The 17,337-nt window shown below is 40.2% G+C and overlaps 1 protein-coding gene across 3 annotated transcripts; it reads left to right on the top strand.

Annotated features, from left to right (window-relative positions):
• Positions 1–3,213: 3,213 nt before the first annotated feature.
• Positions 3,214–17,078, top strand: dnajc24 (DnaJ (Hsp40) homolog, subfamily C, member 24). 3 transcript variants are annotated; one of them, XM_071489108.1, is made up of 6 exons: positions 3,214–3,372; positions 3,587–3,796; positions 4,869–4,972; positions 6,363–6,492; positions 14,054–14,122; positions 15,972–17,078. In XM_071489108.1, exons 3-6 carry the CDS (start codon positions 4,871–4,873, stop codon positions 16,184–16,186), a joined length of 516 nt encoding a protein of 171 aa, XP_071345209.1. In that variant the 5' UTR covers positions 3,214–3,372; positions 3,587–3,796; positions 4,869–4,870; the 3' UTR covers positions 16,187–17,078. The 3 variants fall into 3 exon arrangements, with proteins under 3 accessions (XP_071345209.1, XP_071345217.1, XP_071345200.1); XM_071489116.1 differs by having other exon boundaries at positions 3,299–3,796; positions 4,866–4,972; XM_071489099.1 differs by having other exon boundaries at positions 3,300–3,796.
• Positions 17,079–17,337: the final 259 nt, after the last annotated feature.

The following is a 17,337-nucleotide window of genomic DNA, read 5'->3' as shown; positions in this document are numbered from 1 at the left end:
GAACAAATACAACCTCTGCAGCAAACAGATGTGAAAAATGAGACATTTTTCAAATGTTACTTTTTATTCCATCAACTTAAAAAAAATGTAATAATAATTACAGCTTTTGTAGCCATCATTTAATTTCATTTTAGAGCATCAGTCAGTTGCTCAGAGGGGGCCATGGTTGTTGAGTGTTACCACAAGCTTTGACGATTCAGCAAATTTATCAGATCTAGAAATGTCATCATCTGACAATTCCTAATGACTATTCTCAACCTGCCTTACAAATCCTGACAAGTTAATCAAGGCCTAACGAGTTATTCAAATTTGCCCATACCTTAATTAAGTTTTTTTTTTTTTTTTTTTCAAGTTCATGAAATAAAAAGTAAAATTTGAAAGGTGTCATTTTTAATGTCTGTTTGCAGGAGAAGTTATATTTACTTCTTTTCACTTCGAAAATTAACAATTTACATCATTATATTTGCATACAACTGTATATTACAAGCATTATCCAACAAAACTGATTATTTAATGTTAGTGTTACCAGTTGAAAAAACCTCCAGTCCCCAATTTATGAGCTCACTCTGTCTTTAAAGAGCAGCAGGGCTGTGATATTGAGGCCAGCGTGTCGTCATTTGTCAACAAGCTGACTATTGTAATAGGTTCCATCTACATCTACACCAGTTTTCATCTCATTTAAAACCTTGCTAGCATTTTGACTCTTTTAAATCTCTCTTTTAAAACTCTAAATCATTTGTTAGGTGTTTTTGTCCGATTGCTTTCTTTCTCACCCCGTCTGTCTTCACTTTAGTTAACCTGACCTCAGTTTTTGTCAAAAGCTGAAAGTTCTGTTGGAGTCATCAGCATCAGCTCATTTAGTGAATTGCAAAGCGGGAAGAACTGCTGATTCAGGAAGGGAAAAGTTTGAAGTGTTTCTGTTTGTTTTCTTATAACCATGACCCTGAAGTTTCACTAATCTTAATAAAGCAGTAATTTTAACCCAAACCATGATATTTCCATAAACATAACCAAGTCATTTTGTGTCTCAACCTAACCAAATTGTAGTGATAGAGTTTTACACTTTGAAATGATTTTTTCAACAGTACTAGGTGAGTTTTGGAAGGCACAGACTAATGATGTCCTGCTGATAGAGGCATCAGATCAGAAGAAGTAACAACAAAATACTTTGTCATTCAGTTTTGAGGACTTGTTGCTCTAAATAAGATCTCCACAGTTTTCCTTATTTTGTTTGAATTATTTCATCTTGTTTGGCATAGCAGCAAATACTGTTACTGTTGGTACTATGACGAAGCACCATTGAGTTCATCCAGAACTGACCCAGAAACTGAAAGTGAACTGATTTAAGATACATGTGGTGCCAGCAGTTTTCTAAAATTGTATATCTTTATCTTTTGCACACTGTCAGCAGATGTAAATAAGACAGTATGAAGTCATTCTGTCTAAAATGCACCTTGAGTGTCTTGGTGGACTTCTTTCCCTCAGTCTTTGTCTTGGTAGGCTTGTACCTTCATTTTTTTCAATCAGAGAACCAAGTACTGTATTCTGTGATAAAGCAGGTTGTCTTTTGTACCAGTGATTCAAGATGGATTTCATATCTATCCAAGCCTTAAATGTGCCAACTTACAATCCCCTGACACTGCAAAGAAAAGGAACAGGACTTATACTTCTGATGGTCACACTGCAGTTATAGTGTGGCTGCTTTGCCACTCTAATAATATGCCTCATATAAGTAAATGTGGGAGGACAAGACATTAGAAACATCACTCCCTTTACCACATTCTAATGCAAATCCACCACTAACTGCAGCCTCTAAATGAGCACAGATTTAGATCAACACCTCTGAAACAGTGTCAGTAAAAAGCTTCACAAAGACAGGATGTATTCAGGTCAGTTGTGTTGAACTGCACCAGGCTGTACAACCCTGTGTATTTAATAAAGTGGTAACTACAGCCCCCCAATTTGACAGTGAATATTTTGTCACTTGACTAATTGAGCCTTAATTCGCCCAAAATGAAGAAACAATTAACTGCACAACAATGTCAGTCACCCCATGTCTGTCCTCCCCTCCCCACTCTCTCTGTGGTCTCGTTAAAGAGCCATAAGTGAGTGACAGACAGGAAGTCAGATCATAAAGGTGTCATCGTGTCACCTCATCTCTTCTTTTCCCATTTCAATTAACAGATCGCTCCTGATTTGTATTGTCAGGACAGATTTCCCAGCATGTGGTCCTGTGCTGCTCTTTCCTTGCTGCTAATTCTGAGGTTTGGCAGTGGAATTCACCACTATGATCACAGCTATCATACTAAGAAAAGTTAGTACAATATAGTCGATGTATTCAAATTACATGTTATCTATCTATTGTTACATGTTCTCGACTATATGTCTCAACAACATAGATCATTCATCAAACTGTTGTGTACCTGTTAAGTCAGGTTCCTACATCACTGTTTGGTTTTGGACCAATTTAGTTTCAACAATATTGATGAAATCTGGCACCAACAACCAAACAATATACGTGATTAGGAATGCATGATATGTGTGGTCTTGAGGCTAATTTACCTCAGTGGATGTGTAAACTTGGTAATAGAGTTTGGTAAATCAGTTTACAATAAGGTGAAGAGGGGGTTGTTGTGTTTTTTTCTTAATACAATCTGTCATCTGTGATTAAGCCTAACATAAAGAGCTGATAGGGTAATGAACATGAAGATAGAAATAGTAATAGTAATAACAGTAATAGATAATCACACATTCAAACTGTAGGATATTACATGAAATGGTAACAATTGAAATACAAACATGGCATAACATAGCAGGAATAACATGTTTCAAGATTTTTATGTGATGGATAAGGGTTAACACATTTATTTCTTGTCTTTTCTTTGTCTTATCCTCATTCAAGATTTCAAAGTGAGTGGCAGTCAGCCCACAGAAAAATATTTTCACAATTACATATAGGTTCTGTGTATCACTAAAAGCAAAACTTAAGACAAAAAATACTATTATATACTATTATATTTTTGTCTTATGTTTTGTATAAAGTTTTGTTTTTAGTGATACACACAACCTGATATAGTGATACATATGGAGCCCAGGAGGGGGCATGAAAAGATCTTGTGACCTTTGTGAGCTCTTGCAAAAAGTTTGCAAGAGCTCACAAAGGTACATCTTTATTTATTTATTTATTTTTTTAGCATTCATTTTTTTCATGTCCTCTTTGCAAGATCTTCGGAAACTTTTGCGAGAGAAAAAAAACAGGAAGTTGTCGTCAGCGGAACTGAATACAGGCGGACCATACAGCTTGTTTTCAAGGGGACTCTTAACACCGTTGTACACTATGTCGTCTCTCACGCGACAGCACTAGTCTTTAAGGTATGTTCAGAGATGTACACCCAGAACACACACAGAGAAAGACCTAAATGTGTCTGTTTAATGCGCTTTACTTACCACTAGCTAACGTTAAACGGCAACGTTTCCGGATTCATTAACGTTGAACATTGATTCCATACAGTTCATCTCGTGGCTGTGTTTTGGTGTGAGCTAAAGGATTTGTGGACATACCGCAATGTTTTTTTCCATAACTCAGTGTAGATAACGTTGGGGAATAGTTTTTCGAAAACACAGACAGAGTCGCAGCTTCGGACCCAGCATGCTGCTCTCTACACTCCGGTCAGTTCAGTCTGTACCGTGAGTAGCGACTCCACACTGTCTCCAGCTTCACTGCTTCCCAAAACACCTCAAAAATCAACCACTTCGGATGGAGAAGAATCAGTATTGTTAAGAACTCAAAACAAAAGTAAGTCCCCAGTTCAAGCTAGCTTTGCAGAAAAACGTTGATAGCTATCCCTATGTATATTTGTTCAATTCTTTACGTTTATAAAAAGGTCTGTGAGCCTAGTGACTGTTACTAGTTCACTGTCCTACACTTGAAAATATAGTTTGGATAACAATATTTACACTTAAAAAAGTTTTTAATAGGTATATTACTTATATAAAAGTATCTAAATAACTGATTAATTTGTTGATTATTATCTGGATAAATCAATTAATTTTGTGGTTAGAAACTGGTGAAAAATACCGCCATAATACTCTAAAACTCAAGGTGATGGTGTCAAGAAATCCAAATGTCAAAGATATTCAATATTATAAGAATATTGAATATGAATATGGCTGAATATGTAAATATTGAATGGCCAAAGTAGTTGCTGATTAATTGTTTTGTTATCCTAAAACAGTGGTGAGCATTCACAATGATTATGTGAATACAAGAATAGTGAGCATCTTCTTGAGATGTCCCAATCAATTTCCCTTTGAGTGGTAAAACACAGTTTGTTTTAATGTTTATATGTCATATATCATGTAATCCAGCCGCACAGTGAATACTGAGTAAAGTAAATTAGTGTCTCGTTGTATTTGAAATAGTGTCTGTAAAGAGAAGATTGTTAGGTTAGATCTCAATAGCCTCTCCCAGAATACTGAGTGTAGTGTTCAGCTAATAGCAGCAGAAGATGTTTTATCCACCTGACACACTGAAGAGACACAAAATGACCATGTGATGCTTGTTGTATTAATGACACATGTAGAACTGCTACTTCTTCTCTACTATCAATTTATTTGCAGTTCTGACCATTACAAATTCTGGGAGTGTGTAATTTAGTTGTCTTTGAGCTGTGTGCTGGCTACTTATCAAGCAAAACAGCAATTGATCAGGCAGGTTTCAACTATGTTTTTGTAGTTTTAGAGATGCACAGCATTCAGCTGTGAACCCAGTGATGCTTCTATGCAAAGGTCTGTGGGAATGCTTCAGCTCTACCAACAGAGTTGTGTTATTGCTGCGTCAGTCTTATGTCAGTGTTGTGTTGGAGTAGGGATGTGTGAAGCAGAAAAGAAGGACCTGTATGCTATCCTGGGAGCCAGCCCCTCAGACTCAGTCCAGCAGCTCAGACACAGATACCAGCAGCTGGCCTTACAGGTAAACACACTACTCTCTCCATCAGCTTACTAGGGTTGTCACAAGAACCGATACTTCCGGTACCAATTCGATACCAACACGCAAAAAATACATCGATACCTGCTTTTTCTGGTACCGTCAGAACCGAATATTCAACTTTTCCCTCGGCGAGCCGTGTCGATTCTTGGCGGAACTGATGGGGGCAGTATACGCATGTGAGCAGCACAGAGCAGTCAGCGGCACTGAAGAAGAAAACCTGAGATAATAACTTTTATATACAGTCTATTTATAACAATAACAATGGCTTCAGCAAGTGGGAGTGGAAGCACAACACGTTGGCTCGTTGACGAAACAGGTACGAAGAGTCGCGAGTGGAAATATTTTGCATTGGAGGCGGATGAATACGGAGCAATTCTAGACACAAACAGGCCGACATGCAAACAGTGCCTGGTGTTAGAGGTTTTAGTTATGTGAGATCAGGCTCCACACCACTGTTGTTTAGTTATTTATTTGCATATTTATAAGAAGAAGAATATTGTTTGTTTTATATACTTGAAGGCTCCATGCCACTGCTGTTCTTTTTTGAATGTAAATAGTTGAATATTGTTGTTATTTATTACCATAAAGCACAGTATTGCTTGTTTTTATAGTGGTATTAAATACTTGACAGTTTAAAGCACTTTTCAATAAATTTTTTTTTTTAAGATATTTTTTGGGGCATTTTTTTGCCTTTATTGACAGGATAGGGGCAGAGAGAGAGGGGGAATGACACGCAGGAAAGAGTCGGGCCGGTGGGGAGTTGAACCGGCACTCGCCTGCTAAGAGCATCCGCTCATGTGGTACGCGCCCTAACCACTCCGCCATCGGGCCGCCCTGTTTTTTTTTTTTTTTTTTTTTTTTTTTTTTAATTGTGGTATCGAATTAGTATCGAGAATCGTGGAAAATCACAGGTATTGGTATCGACTACTGAAATTCTGGTATCGTGACAACCCTACAGCTTATAGTAACCCACAACTACTACTACATAGTTTATGAGGATATCTCTCCGTCTATCTAAGGTTTGTACTGGGCGTTCAACAAGCCCAACACAGGGTACATCTGACTGATTAAAAGAAATAATAATTCTGTGTTTTGGTCAATTCACGTATCTTCAGCTCATGTAACGTGAATCATTTATTCTAAAATTTTAGCTCAACTGAAATCTGTTTATCAAGTCTGTCTTAATACAACACACAACATCTGCATGTATGTGGAGGAAATTATTATTATGGGTCACTGCAATCATTCTTCCTGCTCATGCTGCTGTAAAGTCATCTTGTCTTGGCTGAACTACATGGTAGAAGAGTCGGGAAAAAATCCTGTCATTGTGTGTGTGTGTGTGCGTGTGTGCGTGTGCGTGCGTGTACCACAGTACCACCCAGACCGTCTCAGAGGTTGTACAGAAGCACAGTCTGGTCTGCAGAAGTTCCTGGAGGTTAATGCAGCCTGGAGGATCCTCAGTGACCAGAACAGCAGGAGACAGTATGACCTGCAGAGGAGAGGTATGACGTCACATTTCACTGTATGTTATAATATATTGTTTTATTAATTGTCACAGAGGTAATAATCATGACACTAATTTTGTGGGATATCACTCAGCCCTTGAAGCTAATGCAGATGAAGGTGGGCAAACTACCTTATCAAGGTACACTCCACTGAAAATTTATCTGGATGTATAGTCTGGCATCATTTAAACATTTTTACACTAGTGCCTATACAATACTTGGTACGGACAGCAGAACAATGCCTTTACAATGCTGAAGTTCAAATCGAGCATCAGAATGAGGAAGAAAGGTGATTTAAGTGACTTTGAACGTGGCATGGTTGTTGGTGCCAGACGGGCTGGTCTGAGTCTTTCAGAAACTGCTGATCTACTGGGATTTTCCCACACAACCATCTCGAGGGTTTACAGAGAATGGTCAGAGAAAGAGAAAATATCCAGTGAGCAGCAGTTCTCTGGGAGAAAATACCTTGTTGATGCCAGAGGTCAGAGGAGAATGGCCAGACTGCTTCGAGCTGATAGGAAGGCAACAGTAACTCAAATAACCACTCATTACAACCAAGGCATGCAGAAGAGCATTTCTGAACGCACAACACGTTGAACATGGAAGCAGATGGGCTACAGCAGCAGAAGACCACATTGGGTACCACTCCTGTCAGCTAAGAACAGGAAACTGAGGCTACAGTTCACATGGGCTCAACAATAGACAATAGAAGATTGAAAAAACATTGCCTTGTCTGATGAGTCTCGATTTCTGCTGCAGCATTTGGATCATATGGTCAGAGGTCAACAACATGAAAGCATAGATCCATCCAGTGGTTCAGGCTGCTGGTGGTGGTGTAATGGTGTGGGGGATATTTTCTTGGCACACTTTGGGCCCCTTAGTACCAACTGAGCATCGTTTAAACGCCACAGCCTACCTGAGCATTGTTGCTGACCATGTCCATCCCTTTATGACCACAGTGTACCATCTTCTGATGCTGCTTCCAGCAGGATAACGCACCATGTCACAAAGCTCAAATCATCTCAGACTGGTTTCTTCAACATGACAATGAGTTCACTGTACTCAAAAGGCCTCCACAGTCACCAGATCTCAGTCCAGTAGAGCAGCTTTGGGATGTGGTGGAACAGGAGATTCACATCATGGATGTGCAGTTGACAAATCTGCAGCAACTGTGTGATGCTATCATTTCAATATGGACCAAAATCTCTGAGGAATGTTACCAGCAACTTGTTGAATCTGTGCCACAAAGAATTAAGGCAGTTCTGAAGGCAAAAGGGGGTCCATCCTGGTACGAGCAAGGTGTAGCTAATAAAGTGGCCGGTGAGTGTAGTCAGCACAGCAATAAAAGCCCTGTCCCTTGAAATGGTTACAGAAGGTGTTGAGTTTGTATTAACAGTTATGGCAGCAACTTTAACATGGAAAATGGGAGCAACTGAAATTGAAGCTTTGTACTAAAATACTGACATGACCAATTCTACATTGCATTACAAAGGGGATTAAAGATAAAGGCCTGCCTTTAATGAAGACCTGTTACTTTATGCAGTTGAGGTAGATAAAGGCCCAACCTATTTTCTGAGGAAATAAAGTAGTTGAAAACTGTTCTGGATCCAGGCAGAGGCTGTGCCATGTGAGAGACAAAATAAGAAAGATATTCTGTCACTTCTAACTTTCTCTACTGCAGTATATACTGCAGAAATCATGGCTCGGTCTTTGTCTGATCCATTTTCATGACAACAGACACAGAAAAAAAACATATGAGCAGCTTTACTGTGAATTCAACTGTATTCAAATATTGTCTATGTGAGCACAACTGACATTAGACTGAAACCAGATGACACTAGGCTGAAACCAGCTTACATTAGACTGAAACCAGATGACACTAGGCTGAAACCAGCTTACATTAGACTGAAACCAGCTGACACTAGGCTGAAATCAGCTGATACTAGGCTGAAACTAGCTGATACTAGACTGAAAACAGCTGACACTAGGTTGACACTAGACTGAATGTAAATACGATGTAATGATGTCAGTTTTCTTCAGTTGTTCCACAACAGTTTTTAACAATGACCACAGTTTCACACATTGTCAATCGGTGCTCCAGCCATATACTAGGTTAAAACCTAGTAGAAAAACCTTGTTTTAAAAATGTCATTCAAGCAAAGATGAAAAGTGTTCCTTGGTCTCTCTCAGGCTGCATTTCTGATGAATGACCATTGTGTGAAATCTGCTGCCTGTTTTATAATATCAGCAGTGACAAGCACTGAATGACGTGACGTTAAGTTGGACACTTGTTTTATTCCTATTTGCATATGAACAAATGGGAATAAAACGCTCTGCTGTATATTCATTTATTCATTCATTAGTAGGCATAAAGAGGGTTGGTCAGATTAATACTTTGTTTTAATCGGTTTAGATATTGTGATTTGAGAAGAATCTTCTCAACAACTTAAAATTGTCTCACAGTGTGTCTTAGTTTATGACACTGATTTTATTTTCTTTGTGCAAAAGGGATGAAGATTGAGATAATTTATTGCAGTGACCTTAGAAGATGGAACAAGAAGCACATTTCTCTCTCTTTCTTTGTTTCCCTTTGTGCTGCCGCAGCTTTCATTTCAGACCCATGTCATGTTCAAAGTGTTACAGAAATCTTACAAGTCTGACTGATTGAGATTGTTGTTGTGACTTTCACAGAAAAGTGACTTAGGTGCTTGTTCTTCCTGAGACTGACATGGGCTGTTGTCAGCTTGGATTCACAACATTTACAGTGTTGTCCTTGAGTCAGTGTGTAAGAAACCTCTCAGGCAATCCTATTGTCGTCTCAGAAACAAAACTGTAGGAATTAAGAGACATGCTTCTGTTGGTTAATGTGAGTAAATGCTTCCTGAAAGCTCCAGCCTCTCCCTCACCATTTATCCTATTTGAAATTATCACTAGTTTAGCAGCAATTATTCCTCACACTAATTAAAACCCAAGCAAAGTTTAGCACTAATTATTCATGGTTCAAAGTCATTATCACTGTCAAACTGTACAACTTGATAATGACTGTTTCCTCAAGAGTGAACTGTAAAAAATAAGTGTGTGCATATCCATCTGCTCACCTGTCTATCCATCCTCCCATCATCACTCTATCCATCAGTCCATTGATTTATCACTTTTCATCAATTGATGACTGAGATTCTGTCCATTGTATTCTGTTTAACAGTACGTCTGTTTGGCAGTGTGTCTGTTTGACAGTGTGTAGTGACCAGGGCTTTGTTTTCCAAAAGGAACTTAAGGTGTATGAGGTCCAAAAATGACGTGAGTATAAATAAATAAATGAATAAATAAATGCAACAATAAAGAATTAAATACAGTTCTCTGTCAGCTGCTGTGTGGACTCAGTGTGCCGCTCTGCCTCTCACTCAGCACAGTAGACGTAGGGCAGTGCTGTGAGTCTGCTTTATGGAAAGTAGCTAAGGTTTGTCCAGAAAGTCACTAGATTTGTTGGTAAGTGCTTTATGAAAAAACAGCCAATAAGAGTCTGAAAAATCGCTAAATCTAGTGTCTAAGTCAACACCTGAAAGGCAAAGCTCCTGTATACCAGTCGAGGCAGTAGTCGTAGTGTATTGTGTAGTAGTGTATTTAATTATTGTTGCAATGCATTTAATTATTTATTTATGCATTTCTAGATGTATTTATTTATACTTAAATGACTAGAACAGGCTTACTTTCACTGCAGGTTCTGTCTTCCAGTATCACATGAGATGTGAGAATGTGGACGTTTGTATCACAGTTTCAGAAAACACTCCTTAGTTTGCGTATATTGTTTATCACACACACACACACACACACACACACACACACACACACAATGACAGGTCCATCTATCTGCTTGTCATGAAGCTGTTAATTACAAAACACAATAAAATCACGATAAACGAGAACAATACAAGCAGCTACAACAACACAACAGACAGCAGATCCAGTGCAGAAATGATGACAGAATGACAGCCACAGAAGAGAAACTTACTGGAAGTGCCACTGCTTCGTTTTAGGTTTAATCAGAGTCTAAAAGGAACGTCTTCCTCGAGCAGCAGCTAAATCAGTTTACTTTCCTAAACTGACTTCATCCATGAAGATGCAGTATAAAGAGCAGCAGACTGACAGCAGTATACTGTTCACATTAGGCTTCATCTTCACACTGAACTATTCTAAGTATAGTGGAAACAGCTTATAGTGATCACGTCTTTCTGGCTCAACTTGTTCACTATAAGTTATGGTGGCGCTGAAGGTCAAAACACATTTCAAAAAACAAAATAACATTTCACAAAACGAAACAACATTTCACAAAATAAAACATTTCACAAAACACATTTCACAAAACAAAACAACATTCCACTAAATAAAACAACATTTCACTAAATAAAACAATGTTTCACAAAAAACATTTCACAAAGCAAATTAACATTTCACTAAACAAAATAAGATTTAACTAAACAAAAAAACATTTCACTTAATAAAACAATATTTCACAAAACAAAACAGCATTTCACTAAACAAAACAACATTTCACAAAACAAAACAACATCTCAGATTACGGAAAGGGTGGGACAACACCTCTTGTTTGTGATTGGACAGAGTCCCTGGCGACAATTGCATGTCATTTCCTGTTTCTTCTGCATACTCTCAACAGTGTTTCTGAAGGAAATTCAAACTGAGTTTGAAAGAATAGAGGTGGAGAGTGGAATTATAGGGGAATATTTTAACAAAGGACATACATATGATGTAATTCTTGATATGCTGTACAGGGCTGAAGCGAGCTTCCGATTCACAGCTTCTGATGCGGCAGTTAAGGGGAAAGTTATGGGAAACTTAACTTACTCAGCTGGGCATGTCACTATGACATCACCAGGTCTCTATGTTTTTGCTGAGAGAAATGTGTGAGAAATTGGCAAGACATTGAATGTCTAGATCACATATCACAGCCGCAAGGTGTGAGACACATGTCTCGTGCAGGCAGTGTGCTTGCTCTACGGGTGTTTAGCAGCTGCCACACACACACCACACAGCCAGGGTGTACCCAGACTAAGTGCATTACTGGATTACAATAATAAAATTATTATAATTATGGCAATGATTCTGTCTGAAGCTTTTTGATCTACAGTACAGGCCAAAAGTTTGGACACACCTTCTCATTCGATGCGTTTCCTTTATTTTCATGACTATTTACATTGTAGATTCTCACTGAAGGCATCAAAACTATGAATGAACACATGTGGAATTATATACTTAACAAAAAAGTGTAAAATAACTGAAAACATGTCTTATTCTAGTTTCTTCAATGTAGCCACCCTTTGCTCTCATTACTGCTTTGCACACTCTTGGCATTCTCTTGATGAGCTTCAAGAGGTAGTCACCTGAAATGGTTTTCCAACAGTCTTGAGTTCCCAGAGATGCTTAGCACTTGTTGGCCCTTTTGCCTTCACTCTGCGGTCCAGCTCACCCCAAACCATCTCGATTGGGTTCAGGTCCGGTGACTGTGGAGGCCAAGTCATCTGGCGCAGCACTCCATCACTCTCCTTCTTGGTCAAATAGCCCTGACACAGCCTGGAGGTGTGTTTGGGGTCATTGTCCTGTTGAAAAATAAATGATGGTCCAACTAAACGCAAACCGGATGGGATGGCATGTTGCTGCAGGATGCTGTGGTAGCCATGCTGGTTCAGTATGCCTTCAATTTTGAATAAATCCCCAACAGTGTCACCAGCAAAGCACCCCCTCACCATCACACCTCCTCCTCCATGCTTCACGGTGGGAACCAGGCATGTAGAATCCATCCGTTCACCTTTTCTGCGTTGCACAAAGACACAGCAGTTGGAACCAAAGATCTCAAATTTGGACTCATCAGATCAAAGCGCAGATTTCCACTGGTCTAATGTCCATTCCTTGTGTTTCTTGGCCCAAACAAATCTCTTTTGCTTGTTGCCTCTCCTTAGCAGTGGTTTCCTAGCAGCTATTTGACCATGAAGGCCTGATTGGCGCAGTCTCCTCTTAACAGTTGTTCTAGAGATGTGTCTGCTGCTAGAACTCTGTGTGGCATTCATCTGGTCTCTAATCTGAGCTGCTGTTAACTTGCGATTTCTGAGGCTGGTGACTGGGATGAACTTATCCTCAGCAGCAGAGGTGACTCTTGGTCTTCCTTTCCTGGGGCGGTCCTCATGTGAGCCAGTTTCGTTGTAGTGCTTGATGGTTTTTGCGACTGCACTTTGGGACACATTCAAAGTTTTCGCAATTTTCCGGACTGACTGACCTTCATTTCTTAAAGTAATGATGGCCACTCGTTTCTCTTTACTTAGCTCATTGGTTCTTGCCATAATATGAATTCTAACAGCTGTCCAATAGGGCTGTCGGCTGTGTATCAACCTGACTTCTGCACAACACAACTGATGGTCCCAACCCCATTAATAAGGCAAGAAATTCCACTAATTAACCCTGACAAGGCACACCTGTGAAGTGAAAACCATTTCAGGTGACTACCTCATGAAGCTCATTGAGAGAACACCAAGGGTTTGCAGCGCTATCAAATAAGCAAAGGGTGGCTACTTTGAGGAATCTAAAATATAAGACCTATTTAAGAGTTAAGAGTTATTTCACACTTTTTTGTTAAGTACATAATTCCACGTGTTCATTCATAGTTTTGATGCCTTCAGTGAGAATCTACAATGTAAATAGTCATGAAAATAAAGAAAACGCATTGAATGAGAAGGTGTGTCCAAACTTTTGGCCTGTACTGTATATAAGCAGTTGGTCACAGTAACTGTGATCACTATAAACTGTTTCTGTGGAGCTAATGCAAGGTAATTGACAAATTAAATCAGAAGGGAAAACATGTTAATGTAAAAAAAAACAATACAAATTATGTTTTAAAATGAAATGTTTAAAGACTCCTTTCATTGTTTTTTTTCCGCATATGAAGGCCTATCAGGCCTATCACTGTCTGACATGTTTCCTCTGCTGTCAGTTCACTCCTGAATGTTTGATTGTTATCATTAAAATCATTAAAAGTCCCCAGAGAACCGTACTGACTTGTGGGAAAGGAGTGTAATGTTTCCCTCAGCCTAGCCAAGCTGTTTTTGTGCTTAAACCTAACCAAACCATGACCATTTTATAAGCTTAACCACCTGTTAAGTAGTATTGTAACCATGACAATGAAGGTCTGGTACGCACGGCGTAATCATGATGACAAAGGTCTGGTACACCTGCCACCGCAGGGTTGCTATTTTGGGGAAAAACAACCTATATGATGGTTCAGGTTGGAGGATGTGTTGGATTAGTCAACCTTCAACAAACATGCTTCTTTTAATACCACAGTTGTAGATAAAAGCAGATCTTTTTCTCTGCATGAATCAGAAAATCATTTTTGAGGAAACACCACTGGAGGTTTGGATGAGGCAGGACCAGGGCACCTTTCCCCCTCACAGACTGAACGCAGACAGAAATGTGCAGTGTTCACAGTAAATTAGTAACATCATTCTGCTCATCCTTCTTCTACTGTAATGATGATGCATTAATGCTTCTCCAGCACAGGAGCTGCAACAGGATTGGCCAGTGGATTCTACAGTCTGTCTGGAGGACATGACCTGGGACAAAGGTAACTACACACCATGTACACTAAAACACACATTAACACATTTCACTCATGTAACTTATTGCTGCCTTAACCACAGCATATCCAGCAGCTGAATTCTGAGTATAAAATGACTTTCTGCTACGTTGTAACTGGTTAGTTTCAGATTAATCTCACTGTCACTACTTACACTACAGCTCAGCTAAGTTTGTCTACTTCAAGTTGTCAGTGCATTATTCAGGTTATAAAGGCAGCGTTACTGCCAGAGAAGTTGTTAGCCAGGTGGTAGGACTTGTATGCTGGGACCACAGATACACGAGGCTCGGGGGGCTCAGGTGAACATGCATCTGTGTAATATGTTTTCAATGACAACCATGATGCACTTTGTTGATTCAAGGCTGGGGGTCGATGAAGTATTTCCAACAGACGTTGCTGGTCTGCTTTCCAGCCCTTATATCTAGGTTTCAAACCAAGATGCCCCAAATCCCCCGATGCTCAGGTCCTATCTGGAGTGGTTACTGTTATGAGTAGCAGTGGTTACAGCCTCCAGTCTTCTTGGGTCTGACACGACAAGCTTTGCACATCTGGATTTGTGGATTTTCTGCAGGTCTTCTCTGCAGATACTCTCAGGCTCTGCCAGGGTCATTGTCCTGTTGAAAGGTGAACCTTCTGCCCAGTCTGAGGTCCTAAGCTCTGGACCAGGTCTTCATTAAGGACCTGTGTACTTTGCTCTGTTCAGCTTCCCCACAGCCCTGACCAGTCTCCCTGCCACCCCCCCACAGCCTGATGCTGCCTCCGCCGTGTTTCACTGGTGGGATGGTGCTGGGCAGGTGATGAGCCTAGTTTCCTAGTTTCTGAGGCCAAACAGTTCAGTCCTGGTTTCATCAGACCAGGCAAACCTGACCTTCTCAGACCTTCTCCCCTGATTATTCAGTTTGACCAGGCGTCCAGTTGCAGGACGAGTGGTTGTTCCAGACTTCTTCATGTCAGAATGATTGAGGTCACTGTTCTCTTGAACCTTCAGTGGAGCAGACATGTTTTTGAGCCTCGACACAGTCCTGTCTGTGAGCTCTGCAGCAGCTCCCTCTGCTCTGATCTGCATCGTCAGCTGTGACACCTGATATAGACAGGTGTGTCTTTCCACATCATGTCCAATCAGGTGAATTTTCACAGGTGGACTCCAGTCAAGGTGTAAAAACATCTTAGGCCAGAGACAAATGGGATGCGTCGTGTGTGTGCGCGTGGTGACTGCAGAATGTCTTGGTTTTTGTTTCAGCGCTCATGTTAACAGATTAGAGTGGACGCACGGCCACACACGTGGCTTGCATCGTGGCTGCGTTGCATAAGCTGGAGATTCGACGTCTTGCCTATTTTTCATCCGCGATGCACGCGTCTTGCAGAAAAAATAGACAAAGAAAAGAGATGCTAACAGTAATTTTGACATCATACCAGAAATATTAAACAAAATGGACACTCTCCACTACAGTCTCTATGTCTAGGCTGAATGAACATAGACATGAAAAAATATTTAAATATATTTTTAACCATTTTAGCAGCTGCATGTGGAGACAGTGGAGTTTAGAGTTATTTTCTGTCAAAAATAAATCAGAAATAAATTCAACATGAAGAGAAATCCAACATTCAAGCATCCTGCAAACTCTATGTAGACAGATAGAGCTGCAGTAGCAGCGACACAGCAGATATGCAGCCGGTGTGAACACAGCAACAGATCAACACAGATCAGCATCGCCAGCCACGCACACGCATCCAGTGTGTCTCTGGCGTTACGGAGGATCAGAGGATGTGTTTGTGATCACTGTCTGATGAAGGTGGATATTTATATTTTTCCATCTAAAATGTTTTTTTGTTTCAGATGAATGTGTGTATACGTACTGTTGTCGCTGTGGAGGAGGATTCAGCGTCTCAGAGGAGGAGGTGGAGGAGGAGTCGCAAAGTCAGCACGATGATGAAGAGGAAACAGTGGAAGGACAGCACAGAGGAGTGGTTGTCTGCTGTGATACATGCTCCCTCAGTGTTAACATCACATGGCCATTACATCGAAAGACTCCAACATTAAAATGCCCATAATAAAACTTGCTCGGAAACCTTTCATGTTTGATAGTGTTGAGCAAACATTGACCAAATCAAGACAGTGTTGGGTTGGTAGAAGTCGATAGTTCTGAGTTTTGCTCTATTGCAAAGATAGATCTCAACAACTCAGATTTCATGTTCAACATGTCCATCACTTCTCTATTCAGGGGCCCACGAAGCAAGGCCCCAATGCACCAATAAAGTGGCTCGCTGAGAACCAACTATGTTCGTATGGAATAGTCTGAATGCCACATAGAAGTATGAAGATGGGGCGCCTCGATGGCTCACCTGGTAGAGCATATAGCATTAAGGCTTAGTCCTACCCACAGCGGCCCTGGGCTTGAATCCGACCCGCGGCCCTTTGCTGCATGTCATTCCCTCTCTCTCCCTGACTTTCCTGTCACTCTCTCACTGACCTATCCAATAAAGGCATTAAAAAGGCCAAAAAAATAACTTAAAAAAAAAAAAGAAGTATGAAGATAAGTGTTGCTTGGCCATCCTCCCTTCCCTCTTTTAAACAATAGGTTGTGGCTGTGGTGGCTGGTTATATGGTTGGCTGGCCTGACACTAATGCAATACACAGCAGTACTGCAGCTGCACAATCAATGTAAAGCTTATTGCTTTTTATTTATGCTATCATGTCCCATAGAGCAAAATAAAGTCAGGGGCATTATGTAAGAAGAGATGTCATTTTTATGATGAGATTGTTACTTGTTAAATTACCAATAATTTATGAAACTGACTTTGTGCAAACTGAGTAGACCTGTGCACAGTTTGTGTGGTATTTTTGAGACACAAAACACAACCCTACAGGCTGTGGCAGATCCAGAGGACAATCACAGTTTAAATAACAAAATGTTGTTATTAAACATAATGTGTTTTCAGTAGTCAGATGCTTTAAGTTCAGTTTATACATTCTGCTCACTGGGAATTTGAAAAGGGCTTTCTATGAAGTGTATTGACATTTTATTTAACTGTGGGTGGGTGTTGTACAAGCACCAGAACAGCATCATGGGGATTGCTCTGAGGGCATGTGATGCTAAAGCAGTAGACAGTGATGATCTGTCCTGGGCAGAGTCAGGCAGACTGGGGGGCGTCTGTACACTCTGGGGTCCTCACAACATGTCTAAACCTGCCTTGATGATGCA

Source organism: Trachinotus anak, unplaced genomic scaffold (assembly GCF_046630095.1).
Source record: "Trachinotus anak isolate AG129_WGS33_773 ecotype Australia unplaced genomic scaffold, CSIRO_AGI_Tana_v1 ptg000002l, whole genome shotgun sequence".
Taxonomy (NCBI): Eukaryota; Metazoa; Chordata; class Actinopteri; order Carangiformes; family Carangidae; genus Trachinotus; species Trachinotus anak.
The sequence above is the reverse complement of the archived record's forward strand: the minus strand, read 5'-3'. Positions and strand labels throughout refer to the sequence as shown.

Coding starts and splice junctions, on each gene's coding strand:
- dnajc24 (XM_071489108.1), top strand. CDS start 4,871: ATGTGTGAAGCAGAAAAGAAGGACCTGTATGCTATCCTGGGAGCCAGC. Junction 4,973..6,362: donor ACCAGCAGCTGGCCTTACAG/GTAAACACACTA, acceptor CGTGTACCACAG/TACCACCCAGACCGTCTCAG. Junction 6,493..14,053: donor GTATGACCTGCAGAGGAGAG/GTATGACGTCAC, acceptor ATGCTTCTCCAG/CACAGGAGCTGCAACAGGAT.